General features: G+C 41.4%; 2 protein-coding genes across 5 annotated transcripts in view; one reads left to right on the top strand and one right to left on the bottom strand.

Annotated features, from left to right (window-relative positions):
• The window catches only part of flrt1b (fibronectin leucine rich transmembrane protein 1b), a 35,033-nt gene extending 30,721 nt beyond the window's left edge, over positions 1–4,312 (top strand). For both annotated transcript variants that reach the window (XM_008326855.3, XM_008326854.3), the window contains exon 3: positions 1,942–4,312. In XM_008326855.3, coding sequence (XP_008325077.1) covers positions 1,956–4,166 — 2,211 coding nt within the window. In that variant the 5' untranslated portion in view covers positions 1,942–1,955 and the 3' untranslated portion in view covers positions 4,167–4,312. The remainder of the gene's footprint in view (positions 1–1,941) is intronic.
• The window catches only part of macrod1 (mono-ADP ribosylhydrolase 1), a 111,519-nt gene that overhangs the window by 81,927 nt on the left and 12,502 nt on the right, over positions 1–17,090 (bottom strand). Inside the window, exon 4 of one of the 3 annotated variants that reach the window (XM_025062985.1) lies at positions 11,621–12,158. The exons of the other annotated variants lie outside the window; for them this stretch is intronic. Coding sequence (XP_024918753.1) covers positions 11,719–12,158 — 440 coding nt within the window. The 3' untranslated portion in view covers positions 11,621–11,718. Of the gene's footprint in view, positions 1–11,620; positions 12,159–17,090 lie in introns of those variants that run through there. 3 annotated transcript variants of the gene reach the window in all.

The following is a 17,090-nucleotide window of genomic DNA, read 5'->3' as shown; positions in this document are numbered from 1 at the left end:
TACGATGTCACTCCCTCGTGTGTGCATATGTTCCTCCCTCTTCATTTTTCTGTCCCTTCAACGCAGGTAATTCTTAAAATACTCTGATTTAAGATTAAGAAAAAAAGCAATAAGAACAGAGAGAAATATTCTGGGTCAGAGCCAAATTGCACAACACTCGTTCGTCCCATATCTGATACTGTGTGAGGCAGAGCCGGTGGCTGTTGATACAGATCTCCTTACACACACAGAGTTGCACACAGCAGCATGTACAGGTACACAAATGTAGCTATTTTTACACCTATCTCACAGGAAAAATAATAACAGCCAACCAGTCTTTGAAACCATTCTTCTTTTTGGAGCAAACTCAGCTGATATGACTTCAGCCTACATTGCCAGGAACTCATTTCCCCCTCTCCTCCTCTGACGGACTGCCCAACTCTCCATCTGTCTGCTCTCNATTCTCTTCTATTGTTGCCATCTCTGTTTTCTGCTTTGCATGGATTTTGACTGCAGCCAAGGGGCAATTTTGCATCCAGCACAGAGTTAACATATAGCCCCAAACACACACACGCCTGCCTGCACGGGGGGGAAAAAATACTTGCCTTTAGAGGATTTGTTTATCAAATGTGCTGTCAAATCATGTCAGGCATTTCATGTCAGGGCACATTTTCCTGCCTGGGGCTACACAAATGATAGGATTCAAACAAGAGTGAGCCACAATGCAATTTCCACAACTTTCACCACTGTATATTATTCATGTTCTATAAATAATGTGCAGTGAATGTGAGTGCACAAAAATCATTTTATCTGAATTGTAAATTTATGTTATTGATGTCGGTGTCAGACATTCGCTGGGAGACAAGTCACAAAACATAGACCAAGGAACATATTAATGTTGCAGAAAAATGCTTCGCTGTAAAACATCTCGCTAAAGCATTTCCGGGGGTTCTGGGACCACTTTCCTGAATAATTTATCGAAATTTCATGAACAATATCAACCAAGAGAAGACATGCATTATACATGCACTGCTTGTACTGAGACTGTTCCGTGTGTGAAGGATTGGCGCTCTGTGTGTTTACTTACTGCCTGTGAATACACTTTCACTCAGTTTATTATAACCCTAATGGATTAATGCGTAATATTACGACATATTTAAAGCCTTAAGTGCTTTACAAAAGTTGTAGGGTCTCACAACAGCGGAGGTTCAGCTAGAAATATAGTCACTTTGTTTTCTTTAAAATCATCAAAAGCACAATCCGTGGTTCCACAGTGTAGCAGTTAGCACGCCTGCCTTGGCAGCAGAGAGCGGGTAGTCCTGTGTTTAATCACCACAAATTAACAAAAGAATTCCCCAAGTGTGGGATCAATGAAGTTCAATTTTTTATTATTATTATTATCATACATTATTATCCTGATTTTATTCCAGGCCACCTCTTCTTTTTAGTTTGATGTCACTCACTCTGCTCATCTTTGCAGGATGAGATTCTCATGAGATGAGACTTATTTCTACTTTATGTAAGCCTCTCTGTCAGATTTAGTCTCTGTCCAATTGTCTGTCTCTCTTCATGTGGTCTGTCGTCTGCACTCACTCCAACCCCTAATTGCACCCACTGCCTCTAAATGTCTGTTTGTCTCCTGCTTGGTCACACTGGCCCAGATTAGGGTTCACAGGCCGTGAAAAATGACTTCTGACTTTTCAACCCAAAAATCTTCCAGACTTGAGAAATAAAACTTACTTTCAACACTGGTTTGAAAAGCACTTGAGTTGAGAAGCAATTTTAGAAAGGGAGTAACTGTGTGTTTGTTCAGCTCTGTGTTTGTCAGAGTCTGTGCTTCCTTTACCAACAGCAATTTACTTTCCCACGGCTGCCATGAGTTGCTCCACCTAGGAATGACCAGTGAATTGCAGCTATTGTAGTGGTTTGGACCTAATTTTTGGTTTCTTCTCTTTCAATCAGGACTTTATTCCAACATGGCTGCTGAGAGTCTGGCCGAGCTCCGTGACTGGCTCTTTCTGCTTCTTCTGTGCCTCACCTTATTGGCTGAGGTGCTGGAACTAGCCGCAGCGGCAATCGCTATGGAGACAGGCGAGGGAGATGATGGCATTGTTTGTCCCTCAGTGTGCCGCTGCGATGAAGGCTTTGTCTACTGCAACGACCGTGGACTCAGCTTAATTCCTCCATTACCACTAATGGCTGCCATCCTCTACTTACAGAGCAACCGGCTGACAAATGCTGGGTTGCCACCGTCGCTAGAGCGCAGCAATTCTATACGAGTGATTTATCTGTACGCCAACCAATTAGATGAATTTCCGATACACCTCCCGCCCTCATTACGAGAGCTTCACTTGCAGGATAATAACATACGAACGTTACCGAGGTCAGCATTGGCCAAATTACCATTACTAGAACGCTTACACCTGGATGATAACTCTATATCTACGGTTAGCATCCAGGACAGAGCTTTTTCTGGAACTCCACGGCTTCGATTGCTTTTTCTGTCTCGAAACCATCTGTCCAGCATCCCTGCAGGTTTGCCAGCCTCCTTGGAAGAGTTGCGACTAGATGACAACAGAATAAGCACTATTCCTACGCATGCCTTCCGAGGTCTCTCCTCACTGAGACGCCTAGTTCTGGATGGGAACCTGTTGGCTAACACACGCATAGCAGATGACACATTTTCACGTCTCTCCAATCTGACTGAGCTATCACTGGTCAGGAATGCTCTGCAGTCACCTCCTGTCAAACTGCCCACTGCTCACCTGATACGACTACATTTGCAAGACAACGGTTTGACCCACATACCACGGGGAGCGCTGGATGGTATGAGACGGCTACAAAAGTTGGACCTGTCAGGGAACAATCTGACCAGTCTCCCTCGAGGCCTCCTGAAAGACACAGAGAGTCTGGAAATGTTACTTCTACGAGGCAATCCCTGGTACTGTGGCTGCAACCTTCGCTGGCTTCATGCATGGCTTCATGGCAGGGGGTCAGGGGTGACAGTCAGAGGTCTTACCTGTCAAGGGCCTGAGGCAGTAAGGGGTCAGAGCTTGAAAGACCTCACCTCCCTAATGGAACAGTGCGAAAGCCCCCCTGCTGGTCCAAGTACTGGACTTGGGATAAACCCAGGTGAAAAAGATGGTGGAGGAGAGGACAGTGTTAGAGTGGGCTCAGCAGGGGCTTCCGTCCCTCATGGTATCACCACCACCCCTTCTTTGTTGATCCCTACACAAGGTTCACTCTTTACCCTGCGAGCCAAGTGGCCAGATCTTGTGATGCCTCTTCCACCCAGTGAAGGAGGACATGTATCTGGAGAGGCTTTGGAGCTGACTGTAAAGCATCTCTCTTCGGACAGTGTACTGGTCAGTTGGCTCTGCCCAAAGCCAGCACCCTCCTTTCGCTTGTCCTGGCTAAGGCTGGGAAGCAGTGCAGCTCTCGGTTCAATTACAGAAACTTTGGTTCCTGGAGAGAGGACACAGTACCTCCTTAACCAGCTCACCCCACGCTCACATTACCTCATCTGCCTCCTGCCACTACGACAGGACCACCCATTTGGAGGGCCCAGTATGGGAACATCTCGAACAGGCAGTTCGGGCATAGGAATGGACATAGACAATAAAGACTCTGTTCCTACCTGTGCTAAAATAGAGACTGGAGAGGCTCAGGTTAGCACAGGCGGAGACCGGTCAGAAAAAGACGGACAGGACTCAGAGCTAACAGCCCTGCCTTTAGCAGGGATCATTGGGGGTGCCACTGCATTAGTAAGCCTGCTGTTAATATTTGGCATCTTCTGCTGGTATGGACAAAGGGCAGGTTATATGTCTGGGGACTCGGGCTCATACAACAGGGGACGGGGTGGAAAACATTACGATGACTATGTCGAGTCAGGCACCAAGAAAGACACTTCCATTTTAGAAATCAGGGCTCCTCCCCCTGGGTTTCAGATGACAGCTATGACCCATCAACCACTTCAGCCCAAGCTAGAGGACGTCACCTATATCCACACTATTTTCCCTTCCTCTTCCTCTTCCTCCCAAGCCAATGGGACCTACCGGAGCAACCACGTAGCTGGCAGCCTCAACGGCACCATCCTCAGCCAAACCAGCCACCATCACGTCACTTATGGTACCAACCGTGGCTACAGAGATGGTGGCATCCCTGACATAGATTACGCTTACACGTGATGACACAGGGACATGCTCCCGAGGCCACTAATACCAGGGGTGTTAGTTGATATAACGACCCTTGAGCTTGTGGCCATTTTGTCCATGGTTTCCAAAGTACCCTCTGTGCCTCTGCTGGTTCAATTCTGATTGGTTTATTAGGTAGAAAAGCCTGTTGCTTGTGTTGACCGGACTTTGCTATTGAGTGGGAGAAGGAAGAGTCCTACTATACTCTACTGCTACTGTATACTACACACCACAGTAGGACTTTCTTTCAGCTCGACTTGTGTTTTCTCTTTTGATAACTTGTGTCTTTGAAAGCTACTGTTCTTCTCTGCTCATAAAACACAGTAACTTATTTGAGGTTGATATACTAGGCTTAGATGATTTAGCAGGAGATATATTTATAATATGAGGAAAAGGCACTTGATGTGTATAGAGATAGGTCTCATATCTTCCTACTGACTGTAAGCTCTGTGCTGTGTAGATAAAGGGATGGCAGAGGAAGAAATCAATGGTTATTATAACCCACAGATGACAATGAATCATGATTGGCATGAAAAGATGCATTCAGAGCCCCTGGTTTACTCCCCTGCTTTTTTGGTGTGTTTTTCTTTCTTTCCGCCTCTTTTTTTTGGATGAGGCTCTTTTCTTTTATTTCTCTCATGTCTTTTGTGGTGCCGTTAGCACAGGATGACTTTGTTCTCACCAAGGGAGCTGACAGCAGTGATAACAGTCCTGACAAACATAGGAAACAAACCACAGCATAGGGAGAACAATGGGAGGGAGAGCCAATAGGATGGTTGTAGATGGAGGGAAGGAGGGGTAGAATATTTTTTAAAAAAAGTCACGAAACAGTGGCGTCTTAGAACAGATAGACAGGGATTAGGCTTAAGGCAGAGACAGAAGAGCGAAGGATGATAAGAAATGAAGATACAGAGCTTGGGTTAAAAACTGTTTGAGAAATCAGGGGTTGTCATAATGAAAAAAAATATCCAAAATGACTGGTATTTCTGTGAGCGTTCTCAACACTGCAATGTCAGAAACACAGGAGAAAGGTTTATAATTGTAACACACCCCTTTTAATATACAAATGTAAATAAAATGCTTTGGTGGAAGCGAGAGCTTCTGCAGCTCGGAAGCTCAAATTGTCACGCGTTATTTCATCATTTACATTTTTTCATTTGCTTTAATTGGAAATGAATGAAAACAGTCAGAATTCCAGAGGACATCAGTGGGAAACATCTGCTGTTTCTAAACAAAAGGAGAGTGGCTGCAGACCTGGACAACAGTAACAACAAATCAACTCAAACAGGATGTCATCACAGTAACATCAAGCTCAAAATTTTAAAATACCATTTAATACATTCACTTACAACTGCCACGTTTTGAAAAACACACAATTACAATTAATTAGAATAAGGAAGACCCCTAACCCTAACCCACTACTTCTACTAATGGGTTTAAATGGCAGCTAGCATCTTAACCAACTGCAAAAAGGAGAAAATGAAAATGAGAGAGCAGCATCCCAGCAAATGTTTTTATAGAATTCAGTGACTTCTTTAGTGAAGTTATTGCTGTGTTTGATTTGAAATTGTTACAAAAAATATGTTTAAATATCTTAATCAATTAAGTTAATCCTACGAGGTTAGAATAAGGTCCAACATTAACAATGTCAGACGTGAGTAAATGCCTGCTGCACTCAGAAGGATGAAAAAGACCTGAGCACAGCAAAGATAAACTTTTATTTAAGGGTCACAGTCTGAACAGTGCACTGTGAAGTTGACAGGAACACACAACAAGAACCCCAGAGACGCCCGCTCTCTGCCCGCCTTTCACTGACCCACAAATATACTTAATAAAAGAGGGGCCATTTCAAAGGAGAGTGCTAACAGTCGGGGATTAGAAGAGGACGAGACGAGAGTAGAGAAGGAAACATGGCGAGTGGGGCTGTCGATGGGAGGATGGGGAGGTGTCATTAGCTAGAACATGTACATGTTGAAACCTAGTGTTTTTTCCAGTAGCTCTCTTTGTCTTTTTTGTCTTTCCCTGCCTGTGTGACTGTGCACAGTAACATGGAGGCGCTCCTGCTTTAGCTTTTGGTTCATTTTTCCTGAAGAGCACGGAAGATCCGCTCCATTCTCTGAAGAAGTCACCTTTTTTTACAAGTCTCACCCTTACTGATGTGATTCTGAAAAACACCCATATGTATAAACATAGAAATGGGTGGGAAAATGCTATTCCATTTATCGGTCTGTCGTCTTTTTTTCTATGCAGAAGAATAAAGACTTAAAAGAAAAACTGTTTTGATTATTTTTCTGTGTGTGTCTGTCTGTGGAAGTTCAATAAGTCTGAAACAAAGGCTAAAGACATCGAATAATACGTACGTCGCATAACAAGAAACTGTTTTTTTAAATCAATGGCTTGGATTATTAATATGATTTATGACGGGATGAAGTGAACCTCGTTTAACCACCGCACAGTGGATGAACACATCAGCTGCTGCGCCCTCCAATTCACCATAGCAGAATCTGAGCAATCAAAAGTCGACGCTTGTGTTTTATATTTTTGATCTTGAGACGTTTGTGCATTAGCACGGCCTGCTCCGACTCTATGTTCTCTCTGCTACTGAGTTTGGTTTAAGACGTTGCTCTCCTCCTAAGTGAGTGCTAATGCTCGTGTAAGCAAGGATCGATATAACGAACCAGGGAGTGTATAAGTGTCCATCTGGAAGTAACTCTCTCAGACAGGAGAAATATACTGTATGTACTGTAGATAAGCCTGGATCAGAGTGTTGTCTGAGGTAAAGGCAGAGAGCACGCTTTTTATTAACATTTGTGGAACAGTATCTGAAATGGTGTGTGTGTGTGTGTGTGTGTGTGTGTGTGTGTGTCCGGGTTCTATCGACGTGATGCAGCAGTATCTCTGCATCTCATGACAAACCGTAAGCATTATCTTCCAGTATCTGCACTTCCATCTTGTATTATATTACGTTTCACACTTCAGATAAATACACACAGCCACATATACTTCCACCAAGTACTGGCATACAAAATCAATTGTTTTGATGCTTGACAAGACTTTATTTGGCTATTTGAATCTGTCTGATTTCCTTTTGGTTTTTTAACACCCACGGTGACTGAACCTGTTCAGCAATTTGGAAAAATTTGCCAAAATATTTTTAACATTTCAAAAGTTTCCAGATTCATGTTTTTATCAAAGCAACCACTTCCAAAAAATAACCCCGAATATAACTTGAAAAAAATTGCTACAAATGTGGCAGCCAGTCAGATCAAGCAAAGCATCTCTGATCTAGACCTAATGTGACTGTAGTTAAAAGCAACTGGACTTTTTCTTGGAGCTTGAAAGGCGTTCTGTTCTTCAACTGAGGAACTTCATCAGTTTCTGGTTGATGTAAGAAGGAACACTAGTAAGGTATACTTCTCTAGACCACTCCCTTGTCCACTTGACAAAGGAGTCACATGTCAGGGTGTGTAGAGTCGTTATGGTCACACCTTCCTAGACACCTAATGTGAAGATTTCTCTACAGAGACTTTCAATTTTAAAAAAAAGGTTGATCAAAATGCCATTGAGGTTTCATCACTTCTAAGCTTTAATTAATAAGATGTTGAAGATGTTGGAGACATCAATCACAGCTGATGCAGACAGAGCACAGAGCTGGATTACATGACTGCTCTTGTAATTCAGTGCATGTTTAAAGCCCCGGCTCTGGTCACAGATGTATTCGAAAATAGTGGGCTGTGATATGAACTCCATGCTCAGTAGTTTCTGCAGCCCAGTGCTGTCAACAATGATGTAAAGCTGCATTCCATAGTAAAGTGTTTTCCATTGTTCAGACGCAGCACAGGCTTCTGTTAGCGAAAGGTCAATGTATTCCTTTAAATGAATGCATTTGGGGAAATGTATGTGAGCACGCATACACACACATTCCCCCAGCTATGCACAAACAACAGAATATATTTTAATAATTTACTTTTTTCTCTGGATATACTGTAAATCCTTCTTCAAATTATCAGTCGTCTCAGCGATAAAATGTTCAGAAATGAAAACCACCTTAGAGGGCAAGAATGTTAATAATGTGCACAACTGAGATAGAAATAAAATGATTAAATTAGGTACAGGGTGAACAAACACCAACGTGTTCAAATCCTGAGGTGTTCAAACACCTATGCATTTTATTTGAAAAATAACACCACTGTATTCTGATTTACAAACTTTTATAGCTGAGACCTGAGAGCTGTAAATGAAGCCCGCACTGAATTTTAATTTAATTTTATGAGGTATTGTTTACTTTTATACCTTTGAATGACAAGGAATTTGGGTCCTGGAGGACGTCGGCAGAGACGAATAACAGGCAGCCACACTTTTCCTCACACTGAGAGACACTGCAGAAACCCAGTGGGGAAACCTCAGAGGTATAAAGTGATCCAACAACACCAACAGGCTTTCTTTTTAGCAGTGGATGGAGACAACGTCAGTGGAATAAACAAGGCAAAGAGAACACTAAGACATCCTCCAGGGGATTATAACAATACCAGCGCTATGAATTAGGCTGTCTGTCAGAGGGAGGGAGGGGGGCACTGAGGCTGCTGCAAACTGTTGCCTTGAGGAGAAAGTACAGAACAGAAATATTACAAAAGATCACAGTAAAATATGACTGCACGTTTTCTATTTAGTTTTTGAACTGCCTTTCGTTTTCAAATCAAAATTAGAAATCCAAATTGGCTGCTATTACTGGCAATTATTAAAAGCTTTGAAAATGTGTGGTGAAAACCCCAGAGCCGACAAAAGTACTGCGACTTCGTCAGACCAGACTCACTTCAACAAAATTATTTTATGAAAGCCAAGTGCATGTTGAGAAAATAACCAAAAGAAACAGACGTAGAGACACAGACTATTTTCAAATGTGTGTTAACTGGAAATCTCTTATTTTAGTTTATTGGTTTTTTTATTTTAAAAAGAAAAAATATTTTCACTCTTAGCAGCTGCATATAATAAATGTATATTTTTAGAATGAATGTAAAGGTCAAACAAAACGTGTCTGACTGCCACAAGTGGCTCCAGGCCCAGAGTTCTGTTCTGTCCAGTTCAGCAGCTTATCTTGTCACCAGAAGGTTCAGTATCTTGTCCTCAGCTGTTCTAGTCTGTATGTGGGTATATGGTGCTATTATCACAGCGCTGCTCTACTGTCTGTGCTGGCAGCGTGTAAACGACACGTATCAATGTGTAGCAGATGTTTGATAGAAGAAAAAACAGCTTATAAATGTGCTGGTTAACCTGCAGTTGTTTGAACGGGTATAAAAACTAGAAAGAGAAAAATATATTTACAGGTTTATTATTATTTCAGGCAGTCTTTTTGAGACAAAGACAATAAGAGCTAGGACCTGGAGAAGAGTCTTGGTGGTGTTAGCCTTGATCATATGGCCCAGACTGACATTAATTAAATGATTGATGGGTTTCTTTATATGAGAAAACATCAGGCATTCAGTTTCATCTGCCGCCGACATGAGTCCACTGAACAGTAACAACTGCCTGAGTGGCGCTCCAGGCGATCGGCTACAGCCGCTCCTGGTCTTCAGAGTCCCTGCGTTCACGGTCGGCCTACAGCCCACCTCTGCAGGGCTACACTCTGGACCTCAGTCAGTGCCTGTAGTTATGGCAACCAGTGATTCTGACTGGTGCACCGACTCTCTGGCTTTTTTTTTCAGCATAGGCAGATACATCAGAGTCGTGAAGGGGAAAAAAAATAAAGAAATGAACTCCAGCAGCACATTAAATTATTCAACACTTTGTTGAAAATGCCACAGAGTGCATTGTGATCACACCACAAGTCCAGTGCACACAGTGTGCCGCTGGACATTTTGTTCAATTAACGCCAAGAGAGTGGAGAAAAAACATGTAAAATGTTAGCAATAACAACAGCAATTTATGAACTGAAATAATAATCAAACAAACTTCTAGTCTGCTGACATTTCTTTTGGTGCAGCAGAAGTCTGTCATATATTTTTGTTGCTCTGTGGAGCACCATTCTCATCCAAGATCTATTAGGGACAACATTAAACTGGACACCCTGGTGGCTCAGAGCAGTTCAGGTCAGAACATGAAACTCAGACCCTCTGGTGAAGCTCCAGCTCAGGGGTCTCCAAACTTTTGTTGTTATTATTTTTATGATTATTATCATTATTATTATTATCTCTATTTTCTAATCTCTATTAATATTATTATTATTATTTCGCTGTTGTTTGGCAGCGTGGCAGTCCACAAAGATGACGTGCAGACAAACTTTTGGCCGGATCTTGTTATCGCGGAGCAAAAACCAAAACTACCGACCGCATTTCTTGATAAAATCGTATCATAAAATGTGTCTTACCACTAGATCAAGGACCACTACATTATTTCACAAAATAACTATTAAAATAATAAAAATTTAAGTAAAATGTTAAACTTTTGATTAATATTTGACACTTTCCTTTATTCTAGCATTATTTTTCCACACAACTGGATCAAAAAAACAAAATAAAAATAAAAAATCTTAGTAAGTTGAATAAATTATAATCATATAATCAACTGCAGAAACATTTATTAATACCTTATGGAGTGGTAACATCTATACAATCTTGCATTGACAGCGGGCCGTGCAGGGGAACTGTGCTGCTGATGTGGCCCACCACTGATAAGGAGTTGGACAGCCCTGCTTCAGCCTTTTGGGCAGCTGACTACGAACTACTGGTAGTTTGCATGTGATGCGTTGGAGACCTCCACCCTAGATGCTTCATTTGGAAGAAGGGTTGAAATGACTAGTCAACAGATCAACAACCTGACCACTGAATGAGTTGACCACCACAGTATGTCTGACTGTCAAATGGATTTTTATAGGACAAAAACAGGTCGATAGGTTCAAATGAATCAAGTAACTTTAGAATAACTCGACATGCTGATGGATATTACGCACAATTTAGTAATTATTGCACCAAACAACTTAAGAACTTCATCTTATTAACTGACTCATTACTTAACAATGATTGCTAATTGTAGTCCCAGTGTGTTGTTGATGATAGATTCTTTCTTATTTGTAAAGAAAAGAACTGCTTTATATTCTGGGCTTTCCTGAATGTAATCAAATTCTCTCTCTTTAAATGTGACAAGACAAATTATTATCAATAGATAATTGGTTTCAAATTTGATTAAAATAATTAATATACTAGCTTAATTGTAAATGTTTATTGTTTCTTGTAATTGGAGCGCATGTTGTGAAGTTCTAAAGCTCCCAAAAAATCCCAAAGCTATTTACACCGATTTACTAGAGACCTCACATCAAAGTCTCTGACGTTTCTGTTGTGTCTTTTAGATCCATCCATCTTTGTCAATGTCTGACACAGTCAGCCAGGGCCTGAAATACATATATGTTGTAAATGATGCTGTCTCCGTAGTCAAAATACACAGTAGTATCACTAATATCTCTGCACATTATCATGAACATGTAATTTACATATTTAAAATAAATCACGGTGACAGTAATATCAATCATTTACTCCAAATCCAAGTTCTTCTTTCAGCCAACATCACAGCGAACATGTCGGCTGAGGCAGTGAGCAATCAAGCTGTCCGTCAGTCCAACTCTAAGATCCCACTTCCATCCCTTGACATTAACCACATTAGAACTATTGAATAAACAGCTTCCATAAATAACCTTGTCATTTCCTAAGACCTGATAACACAGAAAGGCCAACAGACTGCACACTGGGCAGCGCTTCACGACGACGCCTGACAGATAATTACATGATTGTAATTGTGTGCCGAGTGTACTCCATGTGCTCTCCGCCCGTGTCCGTGTGCGATACGGGACAAAAGCATCATCTGTGATGAGGACATGCGAGCAGACAATGAGCGTCCCCTTTATTTGCTGGTGGAGAGACGGCAGAGGGGTCTGTTTGAAGCCCATTTCACGGGGGTAGAATGATACGTCCTTTGTACTTTTTTTTTTTCTCCGAGCTGTGATTATAAAGATGAGAGAAAATAGAGGCTCATTGTGAGCTCACATTACACTTTATTATTCAAATTGAGGTTCATACAATGAGGATAATCTACATCAATGTGCTTTTAATATCCATAACTAAAATTATTTCCTATGTGTGTGTGTGTGTGTGTGTGAGGGTGAGAGTGTGAACTCTTCAATGTTATTTGCTCAGCTGAATCAGTAAAACTGGGCTAAATTCAAATGTCAACCCTCTAAATGAAAAGCATCAATCAGGAAAGGTTGACAAACTCATTAAAAGGCTTTTTATAACCTGACTGTAGCCATACTTAATGTGCGTGTGTGTGAGTGTGTGTGTGTGTTTTTAACATCGTGAGTATTCGACCTGAGCAGCCGTGGAGACGGCGACTTTGGATGCCGAGCCAAAGTCTTGATGCTACACTGATTACTTGTCTGGCACTAAAACCAATATTTGAAAAAAAGGCCAGGCGGCACGCTATTATTGTCATAAAGCACCGCAGATGCAAATGACTACAGCTGTACGGAGCAGTGCATTAAGTGAGTCTGCACAGAGTATTGAACTGTGCCCTCGGCCAGGAAAGACATACAGGTCTGACAGCTGGCTGCTTTACAAATCACACATTATCATCAACAGTGGCAGAACTGCAGGAGACTTCATATAATATCAATAGAGATTCTCCATGTGGAAGAGTCAAAGAGCGTTTCGACACACCAGCTCCACTACATGGCAGCAACTTGAACTCCACAGATTTATTACGAACAGCTGCTGGATTAAAATGACAAACAGTCGTGGGTGTTTTATATCACACATTTATAAACGGTTACATTGATTGTTAGAATCCATTAAGCTTCTAAGGAACTCCCCCTGCTGGAAAAAGAAAAGGGTTGTTCTGTGGAGCGTGTACAATCCACAAAGGTTTTCATATCAAACTGTAGGGTCCTCCCACATCTTACTGGATTAATCACGATTAATCATGACCCATCGACACTATTCAACACTCCTACCTTTGTCTCTCTACAGCTGGGACAGAAAGACAGACAGCAGCAGGCAGAAGTAACCAATGAGAAGACCGGGCTCTGTGATTGACAGATGTTGTTAATCGTCCAGTGTGCCTACTTGTAATGCTAGTGATGGCCAACTGTGTAAGACAAAACTACATGTTGTAATCACCGCTGTCCAACTAATGCATTGAAGTCATTTATTCTTGGGGAGAAAAAAAATAATAGCAGATCCGACCATTATTTCTAATTAATCGCATTCCTGGCATCCTTTCAATGTCCGAGTGCATCATTGAATCATTCCAGCTACAGTGACTTGGTAAAACGAAGAAGTCATTGCCTTATTTGTTATACATGTCAAGGCCTTATTGGACATGATCAGTGGGATAAAAAAACAGGAACAACTTATTTAATAAAGTGATTTTTTTTTATCTTTGATTAATTTTTGATGTAATCCAAATATCTTGAAGAGTCAAACTGCACACATGGCTGGATCTATTCATGGAAATTAATTATTCACAAAGCTGGTACTCATTAAATTACTTTTATAATCACCGCACAGCCTCAGTTGAAAGGTTATTGTGATTAACATTTTGAAATAGACAGTAAGCAGCTCGACTTTGCAGCTGATGTGCAGAGCAGGAACAGAGTCCATCGCTGTTCTCTGTTGCGGTGCTGAGAACGAGCCTGGAGTGGACCGCCATAAAAAGCCCTGACTTACGACTCGTGTGTTCTTTATTTATTTATTGTGTTGTGACAGCACAGACGTGAAAATGATCCAGGTTCAGATTTACACGGCCCCACAGCTGGGATACATTCGGCCCCAAAAGCACATGTTTCACTGCGACATTCATCACAAAGACGGTGCAGACCTGAGACGAATGTCATCCGCGTGACTATTTCCAGGGCGTGCGCCTGAGCTCATTGCATATGCATTTTTGGAAGGATGACATAAATAACAGACAGATTCATGTTTACACAGGTTGATGATGTATTCGACTAGATTTACTGTGGTCATGCAACTGTCAGAGAGACGAGGGAAAAGTCTCAGTCTTCTCACGTCAGTCACAAACACACACACACACACACACACACAACAGCTATAGAGGGGAAAATAAACATGCAAATAACTGAGGGAAGATTATTAAAATGAAGGAAAGAATGGAAGTTTAATAAAAACATGGCAGGTGCCACAGCAGAAACGCTTCTGAAGTGATTTTGGTCAATATTCATCAAACCTTAACCACCTTTACGACTCTGCTGCCGGCTAATTCATTATTAATATAAAAAATATGCTTAAGAAAACTTGAAACAAAGTTAGTGGGTTGTTTGTCTCTTCTCCAGCGGAGACAAATCACGCCAGGCAGGTTATTTTTCTCTGACCTTGTTGGCCAAATGCACAGAAATCTCACCGCTGAGCTGCACTGAAGCTTTTCATCAGAAGCTCTACTGAAATCCACACTGCACATTTGTACAGCAGCAGCATTTTCACAATATATCAAGGTTCTGGACAGCTATCAGGCAGCGGGATCGAGTGTGGCCATTAGATGTAGTCAGGTGTTGAGCACGGCTCATGCATCAAGCCAGAGCAAAAGCCTGGTGTTCTGTTCTGTATCTGCCGGCCCTCGTCCTCTGATGTTTACCTCCTGCAACAGCACAGCGTTGTTGTTGTTTTTTTGGGGTTTTTTGTTGAGGCCAGTGTTTCTGCTCCTCTGCTGCTGCTATTCACACCACCTGGAATAAAAACCCCGGTGGTGCAGGAAATAGAACCTTTGATTCAGTTACAGAGTCAGAAACTCTTCTTTTCTATCGTACATGACTTATTAACAATGATTCATTCATTCGTTTTCCAAAGATGCAAAAACATTTTTAAAAAGTCCAAAAAAGTTTATATATAATTATGTATAAATGTATAAACATATATATGTATACACACATATATATAGTATGTATATAAATGTAAACACACAGTATATAGTATTGTATTTATTATATACTGTTGTGACTAATTAATCTTGAGAACAAAGACTTCACTGAAGGTTTGAAAACCTACGGCCGTACACGCAGTAATCCACTCAAATCCACCAACTCTATGAAGCATTCATTTTACATCTTCATTTTAACATTTTCCCAAAATTAAATTATTCATTTCAATTAGTCGCCAGTTCTTAAATCGCCAATTTCCAGAATTATCTCCGTTTTATCGACCACTTCGCTAAAACAAACCAAATGATGCAATTGACAAAAAAAAAAAAAGAAAAAGAAAAAACCCAACAACCATATGTCAGCTGGAGCCCTCGACTTTAAACTGGACACCAGAGGATCATCTCGGAGGCCGGGAGCCACAGCTCCACCCAACACACCATCACATTTGACCACAGCACTTGCCTTGATGACTGACGCTCTGATGGGCCAAGTGCTGATGACCAAGCTGACTCCTTTTCTCTTTTACTCCCTCATTCACTCCATCTCTTTCCATCTCCCACATCGGCCCAATCAGGCTAATGAGGCTCGCACTTCCTCCCTCTCTTCCTGCTCGCTAAAGTGCCGATTGATTGGAGGGGTGGGAAAGCTTTTAACAAGGGAGGGGTGGGAGAGAAATAATTAGCGCGAATGAGCTTTTCTGCAAACTCCTTCACTTTGGATTTTCTTTTTCCATTTATTTACTGACTCGGGAAACATTAGGGATTAACTCTCCAAGGGTACGTTAACTTCTGGGTGTCAGGGTGTAAATCAATCTGAAGCTGTAAACTGAGGCTCGTTTGTCTATGCCAGTGTTTGCTCCTCATAGGTCACAGCGCGGCAATGGTGTGTGAATGGAAAGGAAAGAGGGATATAAAAAAATAATTCTTGAGATGCATTTCTTCCATTTCTTCCACAAGAATAGAGACACTAAACTGGACACGGGAGCATCGTCCGTAAAACTTGGTGTACTGAACCTTGAAAGCTCTAAAAATCCACTTTATACAATAAAATCACCAGCGAAATGGTCACTCTGACATTGCTAGCACAATTTACTTAGACAGATCTGGACTGGAAAAACAGGATAAGCCTCACCGTCCAAACTCACGCATTAAACTCAAGTCGTGCGACACAAGAAAAGACGCAAACGGAAAATAAATGGATAAAATATCACAAGTCGAGTACAGTCATGAGAAGTACGAGGATCCAGAGTAGGCTAAGAAGCAGGAACACAGTGTGCATTTTAGTTGGACATTAAAAGTGAAAAGCAGAAGAAGAAACTGGCAAAAATAAAAATAAAAATGTTCAAGTGGAATTTGATTCATTTTGACTGAGTTTGACGCATCGTTGGAAGCTGTGAAAAAAGCAAGAGGAAAAAAACACCTACGGCTTTTCATTTAGTGTGCCTTCAGAAAGTGAGCCTCTTCAATTGGGTTACTGAGAGTAATATCTTATTCATGAGACTTCCTCAAAAAAAAAAAAAAAAAAGAGAATGTAATTGTAGTGAAAGTTGGCAAAAAGAAATACAGAAATAATCTGCTCGGAGTTAAACAGCAGACTCCAGGTGGACTAATATCACTGTGCAGGGACCACAGTAATTACACCGCTGAGTTTCCCTAGTAACTGCTACTATACAAATAGTGCGGACCTAAATTTAAACTTTAATTCCACCGTCATTTCAGCCGTTACCTTCAGAGGAAAAATGACTAATAAGCAGAGAATTAAAGAGCATGTGTGAGTGGAAGTGTGGCAGCTGTGTTTACACGTCTGATGCAGTGATACCAAGGTGCACAGATGTGTTTGTCACTGCTCACCGAGGCTGTGAAGCAAATACGGCCTCCAGTATTGAAGCAAATCAAAATCCATCCTGAAGTGAAACGTGATGAGCGACAACAGGCTTTAGCATATTTAGCCTGGATTAGTCCTATAATTAGTTTTTCATTCACTTGACTGACAATGAATCAGCA

The sequence above is a fragment of the Cynoglossus semilaevis genome, chromosome 15 (assembly GCF_000523025.1).
Source record: "Cynoglossus semilaevis isolate Cse_v1.0 chromosome 15, Cse_v1.0, whole genome shotgun sequence".
In the NCBI taxonomy this organism is placed as follows: domain Eukaryota; kingdom Metazoa; phylum Chordata; class Actinopteri; order Pleuronectiformes; family Cynoglossidae; genus Cynoglossus; species Cynoglossus semilaevis.
The sequence above is the reverse complement of the archived record's forward strand: the minus strand, read 5'-3'. Positions and strand labels throughout refer to the sequence as shown.